Here is a 25229-nt window from a genome sequence, read left to right as displayed (position 1 = left end):
GAAGGGGTCTACTAGATTTTTTCACATAGATAGCAGCACAAAGGGCTAACAAACATACATAGTGAAGTTGTAAATATAGCATTACTGCATCGGGCAGTAGGACAAATACACTGCACAAACTGTAAGGGAGTGGAAAATACGCATTCTATGGTAGGGACAAATACATAGTCATGTGTATCCTTACACAAGTGACATGCTCTTCATCAGTGAAGTCAAAGCTGTCCACTTTATGCTTGAAGGAGTCCAGTATCTCGCCATGTCGTGCCATGTCTGTGGCCAGTATCAGTGTGATGATTCCCTAAGACAGAAATAGGCGGTTAGATCAGAATATAGACTAGACTACTGCTATAGTAGTACACGTACACACACACACACACACACACACACACATACACCCACCCTACCTGGCGTATCTGTTTGAAGGCCTCGGGGTCGAAGGTGGAGAAGATGTTGCAGTCGGGCTGGGAGAAGATCTGGAAGGCTACGGCACAGTGGTGATTCTCCAGAGGGGAGATGTCATTGTAGCGTACTGCCAGCTCCGTCCGTGCATTTATCTGGTACCTGAGAGACAGAGAGGGAGACTTGGTCTCACAGGGGCTTGCTTGTTGAATGGAACCTGGACCATATTGAACTAGGATAGACAGATGGCAGTGGTAGAGTAAGAGAGAGAGAGAGAGAGAGCGAGAATAAAAGCATGGATTACATGTTGTTGTATCCGGGGTGATCCAGATCGTGGCACACTGCAGCTGTCATCAGAATCAGAATGTCCACCTGGGTGAACGTCTCCTGGAAGACACACAATTCACTATTATTATTATTAGAAGTGGCACAACTAATGGGCCATCTGTGTTAGCATGTGTGTGTGTGTGTGTGTGTGTGTGTGTGTGTGTGCACGCATGTGTGTGTACGCATCATGCAACTATGCACACGTAGGTACATGCATGTTTGTGTAAGTGAGTGTGTGGTGTGTGAAAGAGTGTGTGTTTGTGAGATCTCATTAGCACATCATTAACATGGGCGTCTTGTAATCGGCCATTATAGGCTTTGATTAATAAACCTGTCATGAATGGTTGTCCATGACAACAGGGTTCGAGATGATGTCTAAGGGAGTGTCTCCAAGGGAGTAGAATTTATCTCTCAGACACCTCTCAGCTTTTCTCTCCCCCCTCGCCCCTCCTCTTCAAGTACAAACATCATTCTTCCTCACCAACCCCTCATTCTCATCCCTACAATATTAGTGCTGCCCTTTTATAGAGCTGAGGTATTACTGTAGTATATTACTGTGGTATTACCTTCGGTATTACTGTTGTATTACTGTAGTATTATTACTGTGGTATTACCGTCTGTGTTACCTTTGGTATTACCTTTGGTATTACTGTGGTATTACTGTCTAAGAGATCGTCTCCAAGGGAGTAGAATTGATCTTTCAGACACATCTCTCAGCTTCTCTCTAGTATTACTGTGGTATAACTGCGGTATTACCTGTAAGCTGCAGAGGCAGATCATGCTGTACATCATCTGGGTGACACAAAAACAGTGACGGAAGTTATGAAAGGGATTCATCCTGTAGTTGTCATGGATACAAAGCTGCAGGGAGGGAGAGGGGGGGGGTGAGAGAAAGAGGGAAGAATGAGTGAATGTGTGAGACCACCAGACAGCGACAACAAACCTACCACTCGTAACATGAAACAAGTGGAGCAGCAGCAGATTCTGAAAAGTTGTAGATATCTCTAGCCGTCTTACCAGCCACCGCTTCAGTGTGATGGGGTTCATGTTGAAGTCCTTGACCAGGTCCAAGTCGTGGTACATGTGCTCCAGGCAGCTCAGCATCTGGTCACATGAAGCAAGGAGGAGGAGTGAGACCGAAGGTGAGCGATACTTTGTTGCGGTTGACCACATATGGTCAACAGTTATATATGGTTGTAGTTGATCCTCTATGGTCAACAACTCTATGGTTGACTTGAGTGTTTATGGAAGTTGAACCTCTAGGGCCCAACCCCCTGTCCTCACCTCATTGGGCTCCCACTGCCACACATCAAAGGTGGGTTGTCTGAGAGCTTCCACTGTCTCCTGAGACAGGTGGTACTACACACACGCACACGCATGCAGATAGAGAACAGAAGGGGCGGAGAGAGAAGAACAAAGTGAAGTCAGCATCTTACCTCGTTGGACTCCCACAGCCAGAGGCCAAAGGCAGGCTTTCTGAGGGCATCTATGGTCTGCTGCGAGAGCATGTACTGCAGGCGACAGAGCTCCCAGTTAACTCTGTTTTTCTCCGCTGGCTGTGGGCTCACCTCTACACACACATACACACACACACACCTGGGCATACCTGACTACAGGTTTAACCTCAGTTAGTTTCACCCTGTATTTCTTTAAGTGAGGCAGCTTGCCACTAGGTCCTTTGCACTCCGCCTACCAATGAAATCTAGGGGAAACACAGGCACATCTAAGATGGGTACACCTAACTAGGGACATGCTGTCAGAGACGGAAATTAAAGCGAGACATCTCACAGGGTCATTTTTTTCTGGTAGGGCGGGGCGGGTGAGCGTGGGTGGGGGGAATAAGTAGACCAGAGATGGCTGTTGTTGGGCAGTTTCCCATTGAAAGCAATTTTGTCTGTGTAAGTGGGCGTTCCCTCTATCGTATGAGCACGCCAGAGATTACAGAGGAATCGTGAGCTCACACGGGAAATCATGCTCACGCAAGAGAGGGAACGCCCACTTACACAGACAGGAATCTTGACCATTTTTTTAATGGAAATCATCTTTGATGCTGTGTCTGATAATAGGAGGTGCATCTCTCACACTATTTTAATTTGAATGCCATTTAGCAGATGCTTTCATCCAAAGTCATGTGTGCATACATGTTTTACGTATGGGTGTTTCCAGGAATGGAACCCACTATCCTGATGTTTCAAGAACCATGATCTACCAACTGCGCTACGGAGGACCAGAGGATCACACAACTGATTCTGGACATTCAAAAGTGGTGTTCTGACGCTATGGACATACAATACCTGATAACAAGCTCATTGACAATGACAAAACACAGACTGACGGTGACAATGAAGTAGGAGGAATTTGCAGACCACTCACTTACTTTGGGGTAAGAGGGCACATCTCTGCGCGGTGTCAGCTTCTTGTTGTCATCCAGGAAATGACTACAGTACAAAGCAAGCAGTCACCAATTAATAGAATCCGACCATAGACACACACAACATAGTGCGAAGACTGTAATGAAATATTACATTTTAAGATATAAGCAAGCCTTCGTAAGAATATCAGTAGGCCTATATAACAGGATGTAACAGTCTGTAACAATATCAGTATGAGCCATTACTGCTCGCACAAGCCGAGGCACGTGCAAAGCTACTTACTGATCTGGGGGCAGTCGTTTTAAAGCCCTGCTAATGACAGACAAGGGAGAGGAAGTTTTCCTCCAACACTTCCTCTACTAACTTCCTCTAACTAGGAGCTAAGAAAGACTATTCAATGTAAGAGGCAGAAAACAAACACCATTCAGGCTTACATTGGACATCTTTATCAGGATTCAGGTCAAAGCTAAAGGGTCAAGATGAATCGTTATCATGATTCAAGTCAAAGCTAGAGGTCAAGGTTCAAAGATGATCAGATAACCATGTGACTAACCTGTTGTTCCGGGAGGCCATCTCCTCCCGGAGCTTCTTGATGTCGCTGCGACACTTCTCTATCTCCACCACCTTCATCCCTTCCACTGCAGAGAGAGAATGAGAGAGGGAAAGAAAGAAAAAAAAGAGAGAGAGAAAGAGGGGTTAATATATCCTATGTAACCAATAATCAGGTGACCTGGGCCTGAAGCAGTCAGTCACCCGGAACAAATTAACCTCAAAACACCCCCCCAGCCATCACAGTAGCAGTACTTCACAGTGAAGGACGATGTAATGATTAAAGATTGATTACTGATTAAATGTTCCCACTGGACTGCACAGTGAGGCTGGGGCACCATGCGTGTATGGAACAAATTGTGACAGAACAGTTGAAGGCCATAAAGGCCTTTTAAACATACAGTAGTGTGCAAAAACTGGAGGAAATCCAATGTACTACCGGTACTTTGACGGAATGAGGCATATCAAGCCATCTATATCAATTCAATTTTATATCTGTTTTTACAATCTGATTAGAGAGATCTAACACATCAAATCAAAGCTCAAAGGGAAGCCAGCGAGCATAGTGTGGGACAGTGTAAACAAACTTCCTTGCACACAACAAAATGGACAGAAATAGATTAAATAGGCAGCACTATGATTTACTATCGGGTCAAGGACAGCTAGCATAGATGTCGGATCTTAATTTGATCACCATGTTGTAGGATAACTTTCCCGCAATGCAGGTCATTTAAAATGTGTAGTGTATTTGATGTTTAAAAAGGCTTCTGAAGTTTTTAATTTCCACTTTGAAATTTCAGACTTGATTTTCCCTTGGGAAGAGTGTATCATCCCCTACACAAATGCTCAGAAGTTTACGTACACTCAATTAGTATTTGGTAGCATTGCCTTTAGATTGTTTAACTTGGGTCAAACATTTCGGGTAGCCTTCCACAAGCTTCCCACAATAAATTTGGTGAATTTTGGCCCATTCCTCCTGACAGAGCTGGTGTAACTGAGTCAGGTTTATAGGTCACCTTGCTCGCACACACACTTTTTCAGTTCTGCCCACAAATGTTTTATAGGATTGAGGTCAGGGATTTGTGATGGCCACTCCAATACCTTGACTTTGTTGTCCTTAAGCCATTTTGCCACAACTTTGGAAGTATGCTTGGGTTCATTGTCCATTTGGAAGACCCATTTGCGAACATGCTCTAACTTCCTGACTTGTGTCTTGAGATGTTGCTTCAAATATCCACATAATTTTCCTCCCTCATGACTTCATCTATTTTGTGAAGTGCACCAGTCCCTCCTGCAGCAAAGCACCCCACAACATGATGCTGCCACTCCGGTGCTTCACGGTTGGGAAGGTGTTCTTCGGCTTACAAGTTTCCCCCTTTTTCCTCCAAACATAACGATGGTCATTATGGCCAACCAGTTCTATTTTTGTTTCATCAGACCAGAGGACATTTCTAAAAAAAAGTATGATCTTTGTCCCCATGTGCAGTTGCAAACCGTAGTCTGGTTTTGGAGCAGTGGCTTCTTCCTTGCTGAGCGGCCTTTCAGGTTATGTCGATATAGGACTCGTTTTACTGTGGATATGGATACTTTTGTACCTGTTTCCTCCAGCGTCTTCACAGGGTCCTTTGCTGTTGTTCTGGGATTGATTTGCACTATTCACACCAAAGTACGTTCATCTCTCAGAGGTACAATTGTGATACAGTGAATTATAAGTTTCTTCCACAGCAAATCTACCATTCCAGTGTTTTACTTGCTATATTGTATTTACTTCGCCACCATGGCCTTTTTTTGCCTTTACCTGCCTTATCTCACCTCATTTGCTCACATTGTATATAGACTTATTTCTCTACTGTATTCTTGACTGTATGACTGTGTTGTTGTATGTGTCGAACTGCTTTGCTTTATCCTGGCCAGGTCGCAATTGTAAATGAGAACTTGTTCTCAACTTGCCTACCTGGTTAAATAAAGGTTAAATAAAATTTAAAAAATAAGTGAAAAAATCTGTTGGAAAAATTGTTGGAAAAATTACTTGTGTTATGCACAAAGTAGATGTCCTAACCAACTTGCCAAAACTATAGTTTTTAATCAAGAAATTTATGGAGTTGTTGAAAAACGAGTTTTAATGACTCTAACCTAAGTGTATGTAAACTTCCGACTTTAACTGTATAGTGTCTAGCAGTGGCTATACATGTCAAGGCTACAGCTAGCATTGTACAAGTTTATGATAAAGCATATTTCCCACCTAGTCTATAGTTTTTCTATGTGATTTCTCTTTGGTCAATGTCCAGGTGAATAACATGAGGTCAGAAAATAATAATATGAGGTTAAACTAGAGTAGAGAACATAATACTGATGTAGGAGGTTAATTTGAGCCAGTTTGCCACAGCAGGGAAATAATCCTGCTGCAACAGGAAATGTGAATTATTATGTTGATTATAATTAATGGACATTTGTGTAGAGGCTGATACATTTTTCATAAGGGAAAATCAAGTCAGAAATTTCAACCTGGAAATGTCAAACTTCAGAAGCCCGTTTTCTCCCCAATTTCGTGATATCCAATTGTGATCCAGTTACGATCTTGTCTCATCGCTGCAACTCACCAACGGGCTTGAGAGAGGCGAAGATTGAGTCATGCATCCTCCAAACATGACCCTCCAAGTCCTGCTGCTTCTTAACACACACTCGCTTAACCCGGAAGCCAGCTGCACCAATGTGTCGGAGGAAACACTGTTCAACTGACGATGAGGGTCAGCTTGCAGGCGCCTGGCCCGCCACTAGAGCGCGATGAGCCAAGTTAAGCCCCCCTGGCCAAACCCTCCCCTAAAAACCCTCCCCTAACCTGGACGACGCTGGGCCAATTGTGTGCCGCCCTATGGGACTCCCAGTCATGGCCGGTTGTGACACAGCCTGAGATCAAACCCCATGCTGTCGTGACACCGCAACACCTTCGACCGCTGCGCAACTCGGGAGGCCCCACCATTGCCAGCTCTTGTCCCCTTACTTGCTAGCCAGCCAACTTGGGCTAACACAGTCACGTCAAACAGTGAAACCCAAATAACAGAAAAGTAGCATGATTTGCATTTATTTAAGCTGTTTTCTAGTATTTGGATACATCTATAATAATGAGCTAATGAAAATGTGCTCTCTCGTCAGGACACTGTTTAGAGGAGCTAGCCAACTAGCTGTATTTCATTTCATTTGAACTGTTTTTCTATTGACATTTCTTTGTATACATATCCATAAAGATTACGCTAATTCATGATTTCGGCTGGTTGAGAAAAGCTGCCTGCCTCTCTGTCTCGTCCCGACTCCCAACTCGTTCATTAATATGGGACAGCTGGAGATCGAATTTCAATATTGAAACAATGTTGCAAATGTCGCAGAGACAGCTAGCACGGTTTATACAAATCTCCGCTGTTGAAAACCAAATTCTAGTCCAAAAGAAAGGGGAGATCATGTCTAAGATGATTTTCTACAGTGGAGATTTTTATAAAGTTTATAAATTGCCTGGTTGGGTTGATGGATAGCACAGTGAGATGGAACAGTAAATAGGCATTTCAACGTCATAGCCTTAGCCGGTAGTAACTTGTGGAATAGGCACTGGCTGGAACGCGGTTTTAACCCATCAGCATCCAGGATTAGACCCACCCCGTGTATAACAGGTGAATAGAGAATGTATGGTATGTCAGTCTATTATGTTTAACAAAAAGCTCACATATCAAATCAAAGATCCAAACCTGGTTAGTAGACAGTTTTGTACACTATTTGAAATGTAAAAACACTGTTTAACAACCACGAGACACAAGTATGTTTTAAAGCTGAACAAATTTGCATTGCTAAATAGCTCAAGACAAAACACCCCATTCAAACCCTACTAAATAGTTAAATCCCCCTCCTTCAGGGGTGTACGTTACTTTTCTTAACCTTAAAGGGAAACTTTCCCGCTAGACACTATTTGGGGTGTTTTTCCAGTCTTCCTAAAAAGCATACAGATGGCGCCGACAGACATGGCAGCTTTGCTTCTAGCTCCTAAGCAACTTTGCAGTATTTCGTTTTTTGGGGTGTTACTTCTTACATAAAAAAACATTCTAGGCTAATTGTGTTATTACATACAGCCGGAAATACATTTTGGATATCAGAGCGGCAGTAACCAGCATTACGACCAGGAATACAACTTTCCCGAATCGGATCCATTGTTCGCACCCCCCCGGGTAATTGAACTTATCCCAGAGGCTGCTCCAAGACGCCAGCAGAGACGCCTGCAGAGAAGAGGTATTCAGAGTGGACTTGTAGTCCGACTAATGTTCAGTCTCTGGTCAACAAAGTAGACGAGCTCAGGGCGAGGATCTCCTTCCAGAGAGACATCAGGGACTGTAACATACTCTGTTTCATGGAATCATGACTCTCTCCGGATATACTGTCCCTATCCATACAGCCAGATGGGTTCTCAGTACATCACACAGACAAGAATAAAGAAGTCTCTGGGAAGACGAAGGGCGGTGGTGTATGTTTCATGATTAACCACTCATGGTGTGACTGTGATAATGTACAGAAACACAAGTCATTTTGTTCACCTGACCTAGAACACAATCAAATGACGACCGTATTACCTCCCAAGAAAATGATTATTTGCTTATAGTCCCCCTCTAGCCGATACCACTATGGTCCTCAAGGAACTACACTGGACTTTATGCAAACTGGAAACCACATATCCTGAGGCCGCATTTATTGTAGCTGGGGATTGTAATAAAGCAAATTTGAGGGAAACACTATTGAAGTTCTATCAACACATTGACTGCAGTACTGGCGCTGGGAAAACACTCAACCACTGCTATTCTCTCTTCCGGGATGCCTACAAGGCACTCCCCCGCCCATTTTGCTCCCCCATTCCTATATGCACAGGAAGTACCTGCGCTAAGGTCTATTCAACACTGATCTGACCAATCAGAATCCATGCTTCAAGATTGTTTTGATCACTTAGACTGGGATTTGTTCCGGGTAACCTGTAAGAATAACAATGATGTATACACGGACACGGTGACTGAGTTCATCAGGAAGTGTATAGGGAATGTTGTTCCCACTGTGACTATTAAAACCTACCCAAACCAGAAACCATGGATAGATGGCAGCATTCACGCGAAACTGAAAGCGCGAACCACCGCATTTAACCATGGCAAGGTGACTGGGAATATGTTTGAATACAAACGGTGTAGTTACTCCTTCCGTAAGGCAATCAAACAAGCAAAACGTCAGTACAGAGAAAGTGGAGTCGCAATTCAACAACTCCAGGGCTCTCGTTCTCTGTGGCCGACATGAGAAAGACATTTAAGCGTGTTAACCCTAGCATGGCTGCCGGCCCAGACGGCAACCCTAGCCGCGTCCTCAGAGCATGCGCAGAACAGCTGGCTGGAGTGTTTACGGACATATTCAATCTCTCCCTATCCCAGTCTGCTGTCCACACTTGCTTCAAGATGTCCACCATTGTTTCTGTACCCAAGAAAGCAAAAGTAACTGAACTAAATGTCATGAAGTTATTTGAGAGGCTAGTTAAGGATCATATCACCTCTACCCTACCTGACACCCTAGACTCAGTTCAATTTGCTTACCGTCCCAATAGATCCACAGACGATGGAATCACAATTGCACTACACACTGTTATATCCCATCTGGACAAGAGGAATACCAATGTAAGAATGCTGTTCATTGACTATAGCTCAGCCTTCAACACCATAATACCCTCCAAGCTCATCATCAAACTTGGGTCTGAACCCCACCCTGTGCAACTGGGTCCTGGACTTCCTGATGGGCCGCCCCCAGGTGGTGAAGGTAGCAAACAACCTCCACTTCACTGATCCTTCACCCATGACTGCGTGGCCACAAACGCCTCCAACTCAATCATCAAGTTTGCAGACGACACAACAATAGTAGGCCTGATTACCAACAATGACGAAACAGCCTACAAGGAGGAAGTGAGGACCCTGGCGGAGTGGTATCAGGAAATGAACCTCTCAATTCACAACAATACGTCAACAAAACAAAACGGAGCTGATCGTGGACTTCAGGAAACAGCAGAAGGAGCACGCCCCTATCCACATTGACGGGACAGCAGTGGAGAAGGTGGAAAGCTTCAAGTTCCTCGGCATACACATTACTGACTATCTGAAATGGTCCACTCACACAGACAGTGTGGTGAAGAAGGCGCTGTTGCGCCTCTTCAACCTCAGGAGGCTCAAGAAATTTGGCTTGGCCCCTAAGACTGTCAAACTTTTACAATACACAATTAAGAGCATCCTGTCGGGCTGTATTACCGCCTGGTACAGCAACTGCACCGCCCACAACCGCAGGGCTCTCGAGAGGCTAGTGCGGTCTGCCAATGCTGTATTCTATTCTACTGTATTTTAGCCAATGCCACTCCGACATTGCTTGCCCTAATATTTATATATTTCTTAATTCCATTATTTACTTTTAGATGTGTGTATTGTTGTGAATTGTTAGATATTACTGTACTGTTGGAGGTAGGAACACAAGCATTTCGCTACACCCGCAATAACATCTTCTAAATATGTGTGACCAATAAAATTTGACTTGATTGGATTTTGATTTGATTATAAGGGATGAGAGAGTGTTTCAGAGATAATTATGCACTATAGATATATTTCAGAATTTTTGCCCTGGGAATGTCCTGGAATCGCTGCAAATTCTGGATATTGTGGTTTGCTTACAACCAGGATATTTAGCTGCCCTGTTTCAACTGGTGAAATTCAGAAACGCTCGTATTTGCGTGTAGTGAGGAGATTCAAAATGTTTATGACACATATAATATATTAACAACATATTAATGGACTGAGTATACAAAACATTAGGAACACCTTCCTCATACTGAGCTGCACCCCCCCTTTTGCCCTCAGAACAGCCTCGATTCGTCGGGGAATGGACTCTGCAAGGTGTAGAAAGCGTTCCACAGGGACGCTGGCCCATGTTGACTCCATGGCTTCCACTCCGAACAGTTCGATCCATCTCATCCCACAGATGCTCAATTGGATTGAGATCTGGTGACTGAGCAGGCCACTGCAGTAAGCTGAATTCACTGTCATGTTCGTGGGACCATATCTGGACAATCCTAGCGTTGTGTCATGGGGCATTATCCTGCTGAAAAAAATCATTTCCAGATGGATACACTGCTGCCATGAAGGGATGCACCTGATTGGAAATTATTTTGAGATATCCTATGGCATTCAAACTTTGCTCCACTTTAGTCAAGGGGCCCAATGCGTGCCATCAAAACACACCACCAGCCTTCAATGTTGACACGCATGTACTCGTGGTTTTCTCCATACCCTAGTCTTCCCATCAGCGTGAAACAGCAGGAACCGGGATTCATCAGGCCAGGTAATGTTTTTCCAATTCTCCAGTGTTCAGTGTTTTCGTTCCTTAGCTCACTGCAACCACAGTTTTTTTTTTTTTTTGCTGAAAGAAGTAGAACTCTGTAAGGTCGTCGGCTGCCATACCCCATTCGTGTCAAGGTAAGATGAGTTGTGCATTCTTTTATGGGTCTTTGGGCACCATTGTTGTACTGGACTGTCAGTTGACTAACTGTAGCCCATCTGTTGCTCTGCAGAATTCATGTCAGCCTCCATTTTCCCCTTTCATCAATGACCCGTTTAAACCACTGGCCTGCCTTCTTGATACACACGGAAAACTGTTGAGTGTGAAAAACCCAGCAGTGTTTCACTCAAACAGGTGCGCCTGGCACCTACTACCATACCCTGTTCAAGGGTACTTAAACATTTTGTCTTGCCAATTCACCCTCTGAATGGCACACATACACAACCCTTGTCTCAATTGTCTCAAAATCCTTATTTAAACGTATCTCCTCCCCTTTATCTACACTGACTGAAGTGGATTTAACAGGTGACATCAACAACGGATCTGTATTCACCTGGTCGGCCTATGTCATGGAAAGAGAAGGTGTTCCTAATGTTTTGTACACTCAGTGTATAGTGAAAATAGAGCAGCGGTGAAATTTCCCTTTAACATCTTTTATTTTTTTATGATGTTAAAGGGACATTTTTTTATGACTCAATCTCCCAGGGCTACCATTTCTATTAACATTTCCCATCCAGCCAAGTTAATGAGTGGCGATTAAACCTATTAAAATATGCCTGCTCACATACAGTAGTAGAACAATGTTCACTGCACGCTTTATTGCAGAGTTTCAGTGAGGGTTCCATTGCCTCATACACGGGCCACACATCAACTTACTGAGAGTGAATCTTGCCTATGCCAATCTGCCATCGCTCATCCATATATTTACATGTACATATTCTTATTCATTCCTTTACACTTGTGTGTAAAAGGTAGTTGTTGTGAAATTGTTAAGATTACTTGTTGGATATTACTGCACGGTCGGAACTAGAAGCACAAGCATTTCGCTACACTCGCATTAACATCTGCTAACCATGTGTATGTGACCAATAACATTTGATATGATTTGATTTTTGAATATGGTTTCAGGTCATCTGCTTGGTATTACATTTAAGTTATTTTTTTCTCCATTGTATGCCACTCTTTAACTAAGAGTCACCATAGAACAAAATCATCTGTTAAAAGGACCATACTGTATTCTTCTAATTCTCTGCATTCAGTGTATTTGCTCTGTAGACCCCTTACTATTCCCCATGGTAGGTAACAATACTGTGATTTAAGCAGAGGCTGTCTCCTCTCTAGGGAGAAATAAACACACAGACAGACACAGTACTCACACTCCACTCTCTTCTCCAACATGGCCAAGCGGTTCGTCACCTCCGTCTTCAGCTCGTTGATTTTAAACGCTCTGCAAGGAAAGAGTGAAGGACAGACGGAGAGAGATGGGGAAAGAAAAGAAAGAGGAGATGGAAAGAGACGGAAAAGGAGTGAGAAAATAATATAGAGGGAGAGGGGGAGAGAGAGAGAGGGAAAGAGAGAGAGAGAGAGAGAGAGAGAGAGAGAGAGAGAGAGAGAGAGAGAGAGAGAGAGAGAGAGAGAGAGAGAGGGAAAGAGAGAGAGAGAGAGAGAGAGAGAGAGAGAGAGAGAGAGAGAGAGAGAGAGAGAGAGAGAGAGAGAGAGAGGGAAAGAGAGAGCAAAAGGGACATAGAGCAATCATTATCTGAAAGCAGCACACAATAATACAGTGACACACAAATAGCATACATTTACGAGAACAAGGGAACAAAAAGCATTTACCAAGCCAGAGGCAACATTTCCACGAAAGCTACATCAGTGCTCTTACCTGGAAAACTGCTCTGCCACCTGTGTCAATACATTCTGGAAGAGTTCCTCTTTATCTGGAAGAAAAAGATGGTGCTGCGTTACACACAGGAAAAACACAACTCATGCACGTCTCTCTGTGCTGTAACGACAACACTGCACACGTCTGAAGCATTTCATTATATCAGAGCCTGGGGGTGTAACAGATATCGAGTGCCCCTTTTATCACACGCAAACACGCACACACACACACACACGCATGCACACACACACAGACACACATACCTTATGTAAACCAGCAACAACAAGAGAATGAAACAAACACAACAGATGGCAAAAGAAGAGAGAGTGTTTTCTCTGTCTCACTACTGAACGCAGTAGTCGCGTTTCGAGATGGTGCCAGCTTGATATGTTAACAAGGCACTTGTAATATCCCTTCCCACACACAGAAAATAACTCCATGACAAAAACAAAGCTCTGCTATTGGTGCAGTGCAGACTTATGGCCAAAGTTCACCTGAGAGGCCAATAAAAGTGCAGGTATGTGAACTAGTAAAACCATCTGGCACCTGTTGGACTGATCCTATTGTACACCGTGTCACATTAATGCTGTCCTAATGTACACCGTGTCACATTAATGCTGTCCTATTGTACACAGTGTCACATTAATGCTGTCCTATTGTACACCGTGTCACATTAATGCTGTCCTAATGTACACCGTGTCACATTAATGCTGTCCTAATGTACACCGTGTCACATTAATGCTGTCCTAATGTACACCGTGTCACATTAATGCTGTCCTATTGTACACCGTGTCACATTAATGCTGTCCTAATGTACACCGTGTCACATTAATGCTGTCCTATTGTACACCGTGTCACATTAATGCTGTCCTAATGTACACCGTGTCACATTAATGCTGTCCTAATGTACACCGTGTCACATTAATGCTGTCCTATTGTACACCGTGTCACATTAATGCTGTCCTAATGTACACCGTGTCACATTAATGCTGTCCTATTGTACACCGTGTCACATTAATGCACATTAATGTACACCGTGTCACATTAAATGTACACCGTGTCACATTAATGCTGTCCTATTGTACACCGTGTCACATTAATGCTGTCCTAATGTACACCGTGTCACATTAATGCTGTCCTAATGTACACCGTGTCACATTAATGCTGTCCTAATGTACACCGTGTCACATTAATGCTGTCCTAATGTACACCGTGTCACATTAATGCTGTCCTAATGTACACCGTGTCACATTAATGCTGTCCTATTGTACACCATGAAACCATACCACTAGATGTACTGGTGCCTCTTGGGCAGTTCACATTGTTGATTGAGGACCTCTTTACTGAGGAATGTGATTGGTTCTCTTGAATGTTTAATATTTGTATTATGTGGTATTTGTAAAAAAGTGCAGGGCTCCCTTGTCCAAGAGATCTTGAGCCTGCTAAAATAAAGCTTTAAAAAAGTGTGGAACAAAGACACAAGCTGCTGTTCATGGAATTTTTCCCAGATGTTCAGCTGGCCTGTCTGTGTACTCTTGTGTGTGAGTGATGACCGAAAATAAGGATGTTGTTTTGTCGCCTTCCCTGCACTGGGGAACTGGTTCTCATCACACTGTTAAATCAGCCAGGTTTACTAGGTGACATTTCCCATAAACGGAGGTCATGAACCATGTAACTTCACTAACCAAGCAAAACAATAAATAAATAGTGTGTGTGTGTGTGTGTGTCTGAGTGTGTTTACATCCTTGTGTCTATTGCCTACACGTTTTGATGACTATGCTTGTTTATGTGCAGTGTGCACATCAGGTATGTGGGATAGTGTGCTGTGCTTTGTGTGTGTGCTCATGCTTGCTTACATATATGCTATATACGATATGGTACCTATGCATATGCTAATAAGCTATTGCATATGTGATGTCAGCAATGCTTGTCTATTTGCATAGTCAGTGCATGTGTGTGAAAAGCCAATGGCCCTCTGGGACTCACCAGCTAGCTGTCCTCCAGTCAGGGGCACCACTCTGTATGGTGACCTTCAACACACACACACACACACACACACACACACAAACACACCAGTCAGTTTAGACAGCAAGTGGTGCACCACTCAAATATGTTCCCCCTTCCTCCTAATCAGACATGCTGTGAATGTCCTCTTCCTCCCACTCTCTTACTCAGTGTCTGAAGTGTGAGGACACGCTGGGGGCTGTGTGTGTGTCTTTTTGGTTTTACTATCATTGTGGGGACCAGAAGTCCTCACAAGGATAGTAAAACAAGGAAAGGTGGGGACATTTTGCCGGTTCCTACAAGGAAAAATGCTATTTTAGGCTTGCATGCTGACCATACCGCTCACGTCACGTGAGCAAGCATTACAAAATAATGTACACATACATGTTATTCAATAATTGCACCAACACTGCTTGCGCGCGTCTACGTGGCCAGGCGCTAAAATAGAATTTGGTTCTATTTGTGACGCTTGACCGTCTGCTCTCCCATCTCCTCATTGGTTTTTAGGATCATATACCCACGTGGGTGATTGAAGGATGAACTGAGGTCCACACTCCAGTCCAGTTGGTTGTGGTAATGCTCCTTAAAGTTGGTTGCCAACCACCATTGTGCATTTCAGGTAAAATAACAAACCCTAATGTTTATATCACAGGACAAATTAGCTAGCAACAGCATGCTAGCTAGCTAAATTGCCATACATGTTTAATGCTTTTCGACCTGTCCCAAAATTTATATAGTTGGTTCAGAGTTCGTTTTGATATTTCCAACTGCGTGTCCTGATCGTGTCTGATGTGGGTGGACAAAATCAACATGCACGCAATGGCGTGAGCGGTCTGGTCAGCATGTTAGGGGTTAGGTCTAGGGTTAGAATTAGGAGTTAGGCCATTTGGCCTAGGGTTAGGGTTAGTAAAACATGCTTGTGTGTGTGTGTGAGCAGTGTCTAGCTCACTGATCACACCCTGACCATGGATCTGTTAGTATTTTCAGCCTAACAAGTCCTAGGCAATAGGGCACAATCTGGGATATTTCCTGCTGTTGAATGGACATTTAAATCAATAATATAAACCTTAACCCTTGAAGAATTTAACTTTTTCTTATGAGTTTAGACTGCCAAAATGACAGATTATGCATTTAAGGACCAGCATATGTATTTTTCTGCTATAAATGTAAACACAGATGGAAATGAAGGTAGCCCTCTAGCCCATGGCTAGTACTTTTCAGAACGGGCTAGAAGAAAATGTGTCCCACTAGCTCCCCGGGCTAGTGAAAATTTATCTTTTAAAATATCACATGGCACAGATTTTGGACCAGGGCTAGCCAGTAAAGAATTGCAGTTCCATCCCTGAATGTAGATGTGTCAGGGCCTACCTCTCGGTGTTGTGTGGCATGGTGGGGTCGATTGACACCATGGCTCCCGTGGAATCCAGCAGAGACAAGGTGGTGTTCCTGTCCAAAACAGACAAAGCAGGGACACTCTCTCTGAGGATGTGTCCCACTATGGTTCAATGAAGAGAGTGTAGGTGTTGGGCACATTCCAAATATCAATCAAGGAAACCAAGGGAAAGATTAAAGCTAGTCAAGACTATTGGGACTAGGCCACTCACTATAGAGTATTATCTTGTCACTAATATGAGTTCTCAACGTGGCATCTAATAGAAGTGATCCTCAAAACAACATTAGAAAAGCAGCCTAGCAGACAGGGAGATTAAAGGATCCTGACAGGACGCTGACAGAGACGACTCTAAGCTTCACAGCAGAACTGAAGAGGGGAAAAGAGAGCAGAGAATTACCTTGGAAGACCTAGAGCGGTACAGAATAACTCCTTGATATCATACGGGCTGCAGAATCTGCTGAAGACCACCTACGGGAAGGGTAGCAAAGACAGGAAACATAGTCACGATCTAGTACATATATGACATATAATGCATGAAACCAAAATGGGTTCTACCTGGAACCAAAAAGGGTTCTCCTATGGGGACAGTCAAACATTCCCTTTTGGAACCCTTTTTTCTAAGAGTATATATTCTAAAATATATATGCAGAAGTGTTGGAGATACTGATACCAGACGTGGAATACATTCCCAGTGATCAGGGTGGAACAGCAGACCACGGTGTATTTAGTCAGTCTACTATCCTCTCAAGCACCACCAGAGTACAGTGTGAAAATGGACCAACCACCCCACTAGGGAGAGAAGAAGAACTTTGTATTGACAGGTCTCTCATTCTGGGCTTTTCCTTTGATTACAAATGCGCAGATTCCAGTGCACCACAGTAAATACCCCCCGTCCCACCCTCCCCTGTCCTTTAATTGCCTTCCAAACAAAGTCCGTCAGTCATTTCTCGTGTCAGCCCCAGGTTCACCAACACAGACGACTTTGACCCATGTAGATAAAAGCATCTTGATTCTTATGCCATTGGCAGGGGCAACAAAGTCGACAATAGGTGACAAAAAGGAACCAAGGCAACAAGGGTAAGAAGGAGACGGAGAAATGTGTAGGGTAAGAAGGAAGAGAGAGGGGGGGGGGTGATGAGAGAGACAGAGAGCACTCCAGAAACCTGTCAGTGGCAGGCTGTCAGGTGTGTTAGACAGTGATGTGTTTAGTTCAGAGACACGTAAGCAAGAGCCACTTATGTTCACAAACAGACAATTCACCATGAAATACAATAGAAATTGCAGGATTGTATATTCACAAATCATAAATTTTCCCATATCCGTTTTCAGAGAAATACATAAAGGCTATGTAGGCTCCATTTTCACTGGTGTGAAATTGTAATTCAATTTCACTCTATTGCAATTCAACAAAGAGAAGAGGCGAATATAAACATCCTGTTCCATCTCCTCTCTAGAGACGTGTAGTAGACCCATCGTAACATCCTGTCCATCTCCTCTCTAGAGACGTGTAGTAGACCTACCGTAACATCCTGTTCCATCTCCTCTCTAGAGACGTGTAGTAGACCTACCGTAACATCCTGTCCATCTCCTCTCTAGAGACGTGTAGTAGACCTACAGTAACATCCTGTTCCATCTCCTCTCTAGAGAGACGTGTAGTAGACCTACCGTAACATCCTGTCCATCTCCTCTCTAGAGACGTGTAGTAGACCTAAAGTAACATCCTGTTCCATCTCCTCTCTAGAGACGTGTAGTAGACCTACAGTAACATCCTGTTCCATCTCCTCTCTAGAGAGAGGTGTAGTAGACTTACCGTAACATCCTGTCCATCTCCTCTCTAGAGACATGTAGTAGACCTAAAGTACCATCCTGTTCCATCTCCTCTCTAGAGACGTGTAGTAGACCTACCGTAACATCCTGTTCCATCTCCTCTCTAGAGAGAGGTGTAGTAAACCTACTATAACATCCTGTCCATCTCCTCTCTAGAGACGTGTAGTAGACCTAAAGTAACATCCTGTTCCATCTCCTCTCTAGAGACGTGTAGTAGACCTACCGTAACATCCTGTTCCATCTCCTCTCTAGAGACGTGTAGTAGACCTACCGTAACATCCTGTTCCATCTCCTCTCTAGAGACGTGTAGTAGACCTAACGTACCATCCTGTTCCATCTCCTCTCTAGAGACGTGTAGTAGACCTACCGTAACATCCTGTTCCATCTCCTCTCTAGAGAGACGTGTAGTAAACCTACTGTAACATCCTGTCCATCTCCTCTCTAGAGACGTGTAGTAGACCTATCGTAACATCCTGTCCATCTCCTCTCTACAGTAACAGTACTAGTGCCTTAACATCTGAGCGGATGTAACAAGGAAACCTACTCAGTATGCATAATATACAGTGACATACAACAGCCCTTTGGTAAAAGTAATACAAGTGGGTCAGGGGTAAACATTGTCTTTGTCATCTGTCATGCTTAGGAAGGATGGCATGATGCACGTAGAGCTCTGACTCTCTTCATTGTGTGTGTGTGTGTGTGTGTGTGTGTATGTTGCTGTGTGTACTTAAACATGTGGAGGTGCTCATGTAATAGCCTGGCGCTGCTGCCCGCTTCTGTTTTCGATGATGGATGACGCTAGCTTGACAGCAGAGAGTATGCTAAAGGACAGAGAGCATAAGGTGGTAGGGTAAGCATAGGAGCTCTCTTGTATGAGGAACCCGGTCCGTAGATAGTGCTGACAAACCTGGATGTTTATGGACCCTCCATGTCATCTAATAATAACTGATGAATAACCAGTTCCTCTCTAATACCCGAGTTCTGTTCTTGTTGAGTTTCTATACAGTGCCTTTGGAAAGTATTCAGACCCCTTGACTTTTTGCACATTTTGTTACGTTACAGCCTTTTTCTAAAATTGATTAAATTGTTTTCCCCCCCTTTGTCATTATGGGGTATCTGCACACAATACCCCATAATGACAGAGCCAAAGCAGGTTAATAGAAATGTTTGCTAATTTATTAAAAAATAAAAAATGGAAATATTCAACTTACATAAGTATTCAGACCCTTTACTCAGTACTTTGTTGAAGCACCTTTGGCAGTGATTACAGCATCGACTGTTCTTGGGTATGACGCTATAAGCTTGGCACACCTGTATTTGGGGAGTTTCTCCCATTTTTCTCTGCAGATCTTCTAAAGCTCTGTCAGGTTGGATTGGGAGTGTTGCTGCACAGCTATTTTCAGGTATCTCCAGAGATATTTGATCGGGTTCAAGTCGGGGCTCTGGCTGGGAAACTCAAGGACATTGAGACTTGTCCCGAAGCCACTCCTGCGTTGTCTTGGCTGTGTGCTTAGGGTCGTTGTCCTGTTGGAAGGTGAACCTTTGCCCCAGTCTGAGGTCCTGAGTGCTCTGAAGCAGGTTTTCATCAAGGATTTCTCTGTACTTTGCTCTGTTCATTTCCCCCCTCGATCCTGACTAGTCTCCCAGTCCCTGCTGCTGAAAAACATCCCCACAGCATAATGCTGCCACCACCATGCTTCACCGTAGGGATGGTGCAAGGTTTCCTCCAGAGTTCAATCTTGGCTTCATCAGACCAGAGAATCTTGTTTCTCATGATCTGAGAGTCTTTAGGTGCCTTTTGGCAAACTCCAAGCGGGCTGTCATGTGCCTTTTACTGAGGAGTGGCTTCTGTCTGGCCACTACCATAAAGGCCTGATTGTGCTGCAGAGTGCTGCAGAGATGGTTGTCCTTCTGGAAGGTTCTCCCATCTCCACAGATGAATTCAAGAGCTCTGTCAGAGTGACCATCTGGTTCTTTGACACCTCCCTGACCAAGGCCCTTCTCCTCGATTGCTCAGTCTGGCCGGGTGGCCAGCTCTGGAAGAGTCTTCGGGGTTCCAGGCTTCTTCCATTTAATAATGATGAAGGCCACTGTCTTCTTGGGGACCTTCAATGCTGCAGAAATTGTTAGGTACCCTTCCTCAGATCTGTGCCTTCGACACAATCCTGTCTCGAAGCTCCACTGACAATTCCTTCGACCTCATGGCTTGGTGTTTACTCTGACATGCACTTTCAACTGTGGGACCTTATATAGACAGGTTTGTGCCTTTCCAAATCATGTCCAATCAATTGAATTTCCAACAGGTGGACTCCAATCAAGTTGTAGAATCATCTCAAGGATGATCGATGGAAACAGGATGCACCGGAGCTGAATTTTGAGTCTCAGAGCAAAGGGTCTGAATACTTATGTAAATAAGGTCTTTATTTCTTATCTTTAATAAATGTGCAAAGATTTCTAAAAACCTGTTTTCGCTTTGTGATTATGGTGTATTGTGTAGATTGCTGAGGATTTTTCTTTGTACTATCCATGTTAGAATAACATTACATTTACATTACATTTAAGTCATTTAGCAGACGCTCTTATCCAGAGCGACTTATAAATTGGTGCGTTCACCTTAAGACATCCAGTGGAACAGCCACTTTACAATAGTGCATCTAAATCTTTTAAGGGGGGGGGGGTGAGAAGGATTACTTTATCCTATCCTAGGTATTCCTAGAATAAGAATAAGATAGAATAGAATAAGGCTGTAATGTAACAAAATGTGGAAAAAGTCAAGGGTTCTGAATATTTTCCGAAGGCATTGTATATGGACACCTAAACCAACATGCAAAATTACATAAATCCACACTCCTGATTATCCAACGGCACAGGAAATACCGTATTCAAATGCAATCACACACAGAACATGCAGAAGAACAATGGAGCACGTAAAGCAGGAACTAATCAGCATCATTTCTGAACAAGGAAGCTAGATAATAAAACACACAATGGCAGCACTACACAGTCAGTCACGCTGCAAGTGAATGAAACACTCCTCATTATTCACTATGGACTGAAGGACTGGAGCCTGGAACCCATCTGGCTATAGCCTTAAAATGTAAATGATCTGTGCATAAGTACAAAAACAACCATCTCTGATAATTGAATGAGTTCAAACCAACATAGACCCTAAAACCACAATGTTCGAGTCCAAATTATAACGTAGGTCAAACATCATCAACTTTCAGGTCAGACAAAGGCCAGGAGTGTGGAAGAGTTAAGATGGAGTGTCGCCTTCTTAGTCCAAAAGTGGAAGTGGGGTCACAGGCTCTCTTTCCATTTCCCCTGAAAACCGGAACATCTGGTTGTTGGGGACTCGGCAGAGTTTACCACCAAACTGACTTGTTGTGGATAAAAATCAGCTTGTGATGACATAGTGCACCCAAAATGTACTTTTTCGCTTAAGTTTTCATGTACCGAATGAAAATCTAGAAGTTCAATGTGTTTCCATCGCATTTTCAACTCTACTGATAGTTTTGTCACAAAAATTATTGCACTGAAAAGCAAATGTGCCTACTTTGGTCTTGGCATGTGTGCTATAGCCAACAGCTGCAGATAGAGTATGGGTAGGCTGTGCGGGTAGGTTAGTCTACATAATGAAATAAGAGTGGGAATATTCGTATTTCTCAAACAGCAGTCAAGCATCGATCATCATGTCACCAGAATATGACCCTCGATATTTATTGGAAAGGAGCATCAAGGTCATCACCGTGCACTTTCACTACCCATCATAACTTATTCATCTATAGCCTAATAAACTGCATGGTTTCCTGAGTCGTAGTGGGAGGACCACACACCAAGTCATCGCATAACTCCAAGTTGACTTTGATATGATGGTTATTGTATCAATATTTGTGCATGAAGGTGTTTCCAATGCCATTTCTCGCATAATAAATTTTATCGACACAGAAAGATCCAACCATGTCGAACAAACAAATTCTGTCGGCATTTATAAAATTGCACCGAAACTTCCCGTTTACATTAAAGCTGTCATTTTTTGGTCCTACGGTAAGACTCCACTCGCATAAAAACTGTGGATGGAAAAGTGGTTAGTAATGTGCTCCTGTGCACAGAGCTGTGCTGGAATTATGATAAGATCCGATAGGTCCCTGTTGTTATGATTGAGCTGTGAGAAGTAAGGTACGACACTAATTTAGTCTGATGGGAAGTCATATTTAGAAATGATTGAGCAGTGATAATAAGTATGAGAGAGAGAGGAGAGAGAGAGAGAGAGAGAGCGAGAGAGAGAGAGAAAGAGAGGGAGATAAAGGAATGCAAGCGTGAGAGAGAAAGAGAGGAGTGTGTGAGAGGGATAAAGGAAAGGAGAGAGAGAGAATGTGTGTGTGTGTGTGTGTGTGTGTGTGTGTGTGTGTGTGTGTGTGTGTGTGTTGATTGATAGATCAACAGTGTGAGAAAAATGCAGCGTCACATAGACACAAGAGAACGAGAGAGGGAGAGAAAACAACAGAGGATGGGGGAGAGAGAAAGAGAGGAGGTGCCATATTTTTACCCCAGCAACAACTGAACAATGGCAACCGAACAATATCAGAAATCCAGAACAAAAGCTTACACACAGTCAGAGATGAATTGACTTATCTCTATGAGCTCACAGATGTAGTCATTGACTACGAGCCTACACCACAGCATATCCTAAACCAGCTGAACGAACAGGCTCACAGAAAAACACCAAACAAACATAATGCAGACTTGGAATGAATTCCATAACAAGTGACACGGTCTGCAATAAATGCAAAGTGCCATCGGAGTGGAGCATAAAAGTATTTGTTTTTCCTTTATGGCCCTGGTCCTCAGTCTCCTCCACTCCATTGGGTGTAAGTGTAAAGAGCCCTCTGGACGGGATCTAGACCCACCATTCTGGCTCTGTTTGTGGAGGCTAATTGACATGGATATAGTCTGTGTGAGATTAAAGGAATTGCACACGAGAGGGCGTGCTAAATGACTTTGATCGAATTTCACTATTGAAACTATGTTGCAAATGTTGAGAGACAGACAGCAATGTTTGTACAACCCCCAGATATTGCAAACCAAATGTTAGGCTAGAAGCAAGGGGAAAAAAATGTCTAGATGCCTTTTACAGGGGAGATCAAGTTAATGAATTGGCTGGCTGGGCTGTGGAGGAGCAGGGAACAAGATTCCCAATTTTGCATTATAGGCCTACATATAAAACAGTTTTTTTAGTATGGTTTAGAACGAGTCTCAATCAATCACAATACTTGTTTTGATCAACCCATTGTAGAATAAGGAGTTTGTGACACTATACAAAACTGTCCTTAGGCCAAATCCTTACATGAGATGCAAGTAAGTCACTTGAGGTTTCATGTGGCGACTGTTCCAGTGATTTATGCTACATGCTGAAGTTTTGATCATATATGTAAGAAACCTGAGCATTCAATCAAATCAAATGTGTTTGCAAAGCCCTTTTTTACATCAGCCAAATGCAAATATAGAAACCCAGCCTAAAACCCCAAACAGCAAGCAATACAGACGTAGAAGCACGGAGGCTAGCATTTCATCCTGGAATCTAGAATGGCGGGTATATCTACTGTAATAGAAATGTGTAGACTACATGCTGGGTTTAAAATGTGCGGGAGATTATCTTAAATGATAGTAGTGGCAGTCTACATAGACAGTTCCTGTACTTTTCCAGACTGGAATTGTACAATGGGCCAGCAAATTACAGTGGCTTGTGAAAGTATTCACCCCCTTGGCATTTTTCCTATTTTTTTTGCTTTACAACCTGGAATTAAAATTGATTTTGGGGGGGTTTGTATCATTTGATTTACACAACATGCCTACCACTTTGAAGATGCAAAATATTTCTTATTGTGAAACAAAAATGAAATAAGACAACAACAAAAAACTGAAAACTTGAGTGTTCAACCCCCCCAAAGTCAATTATTTGTCGAACCACCTTTTGCCGCAATTACAGCTGCAAGCCTCTTAGGGTATGTCTCTGCAAGCTTGCCATATCTAGCCACTGGTATTTAGCCCATTCTTCAGTGCAAAACTGCTCCAGCTCCTTCGGGTTGGATGGGTTCCGCTGGTGTACAGCAATCTTTAAGTCATACTACAGATTCTCAATTGGATTGAGGTCTGGGCTTTGACTAAGTCATTCCAAGACATTTAATGTTTCCCCTTAAACCACTTGAATGTTCCTTTAGCAGTATGCTTAGGGTCATTGTCCTGCTGGAAGGTGAACCTCCGTACCAGTCTCAAATCTCTGGAAGACTGAAACAGGTTTCCCTCAAGAATTTCCCTGTTTTTAGCGCCATCCATCATTAATTCAATTCTGACCAGTTTCCCAGTCCCTGGCGATGAAAAACATCCCCACAGCATGATGCTGCCACCACCATGCTTCACTGTGGGGATGGTGTTCTCTGACCACTCTTCCGTAAAGCCCAGCTCTGCGGAGTGTATGGCATAAAGTGGTCCTATGGACAGATACTCCAATCTCCACTGTGGAGCTTTGCAGCTCCTTCAGGGTTATCTTTGGTCTCTATGTTGCCTCTCTGATTAATGCCCTCCTTGCCTGGTCCGTGAGTTTTGGTGGGCGGCCCTCTCTTGGCAGGTTTGTTGTGGTGCCATATCCTTAAAATGTTTTAATAATGGATTTAAATCGTGCCCCGTGGGATGTTCAAAGTTTCGGATATTTTTTAAAACCCAACCCTGATCTGTACTTCTCCACAATTTTGTCCCTGACCTGTCTGGAGAGCTCCTTGGTCTTCATGGTGTTGCTTGCTTGGTGGCGCCCCTTGCTTCGTGGTGTTGCAGACTCGGGGGCCTTTCAGAACAGGTATACAGAGATCATGTGACACTTAGTTAAATAAAATCCACCTGTGAGCAATCTAATTATGTGACTTCTGAAGGTAATTGGTTGCATAGCAAAGGGGGTGAATACACATGCATGTACCACTTTTCCATTAGTTTTTTTTATTTGACTTCACACCAATTTTGACTATTTTGTGTATGTCCATTACATGAAATCCAAATAAAAAACGATTTAAAAAAGTTGTAATGCAACAAAATAGGA

At 43.4% G+C, this 25229-nt stretch overlaps 1 protein-coding gene across 3 annotated transcripts in view; it reads right to left on the bottom strand.

The window, feature by feature from the left end:
- The window catches only part of LOC115106739 (high affinity cGMP-specific 3',5'-cyclic phosphodiesterase 9A-like), a 36887-nt gene that overhangs the window by 7365 nt on the left and 4293 nt on the right, over nt 1–25229 (bottom strand). For 2 of the 3 annotated variants that reach the window (XM_065010040.1, XM_029630063.2), the window contains exons 2-14: nt 16710–16780; nt 16288–16365; nt 14902–14945; nt 12916–12970; nt 12410–12480; nt 3652–3736; nt 3104–3164; nt 2011–2085; nt 1744–1830; nt 1483–1587; nt 704–786; nt 405–561; nt 185–298 (exon numbers count right to left, since the gene is read on the bottom strand). In XM_065010040.1, the coding sequence (XP_064866112.1) occupies nt 185–298; nt 405–561; nt 704–786; nt 1483–1587; nt 1744–1830; nt 2011–2085; nt 3104–3164; nt 3652–3736; nt 12410–12480; nt 12916–12970; nt 14902–14945; nt 16288–16365; nt 16710–16780 (1086 nt within the window). Of the gene's footprint in view, nt 1–184; nt 299–404; nt 562–703; nt 787–1482; nt 1588–1743; nt 1831–2010; nt 2086–2162; nt 2238–3103; nt 3165–3651; nt 3737–12409; nt 12481–12915; nt 12971–14901; nt 14946–16287; nt 16366–16709; nt 16781–25229 lie in introns of all 3 variants that reach the window. The other variant, XM_065010030.1, reaches the window with a different exon arrangement.

The sequence above is a fragment of the Oncorhynchus nerka genome, linkage group LG1 (assembly GCF_034236695.1).
Source record: "Oncorhynchus nerka isolate Pitt River linkage group LG1, Oner_Uvic_2.0, whole genome shotgun sequence".
Taxonomy (NCBI): Eukaryota; Metazoa; Chordata; class Actinopteri; order Salmoniformes; family Salmonidae; genus Oncorhynchus; species Oncorhynchus nerka.
The sequence above is the reverse complement of the archived record's forward strand: the minus strand, read 5'-3'. Positions and strand labels throughout refer to the sequence as shown.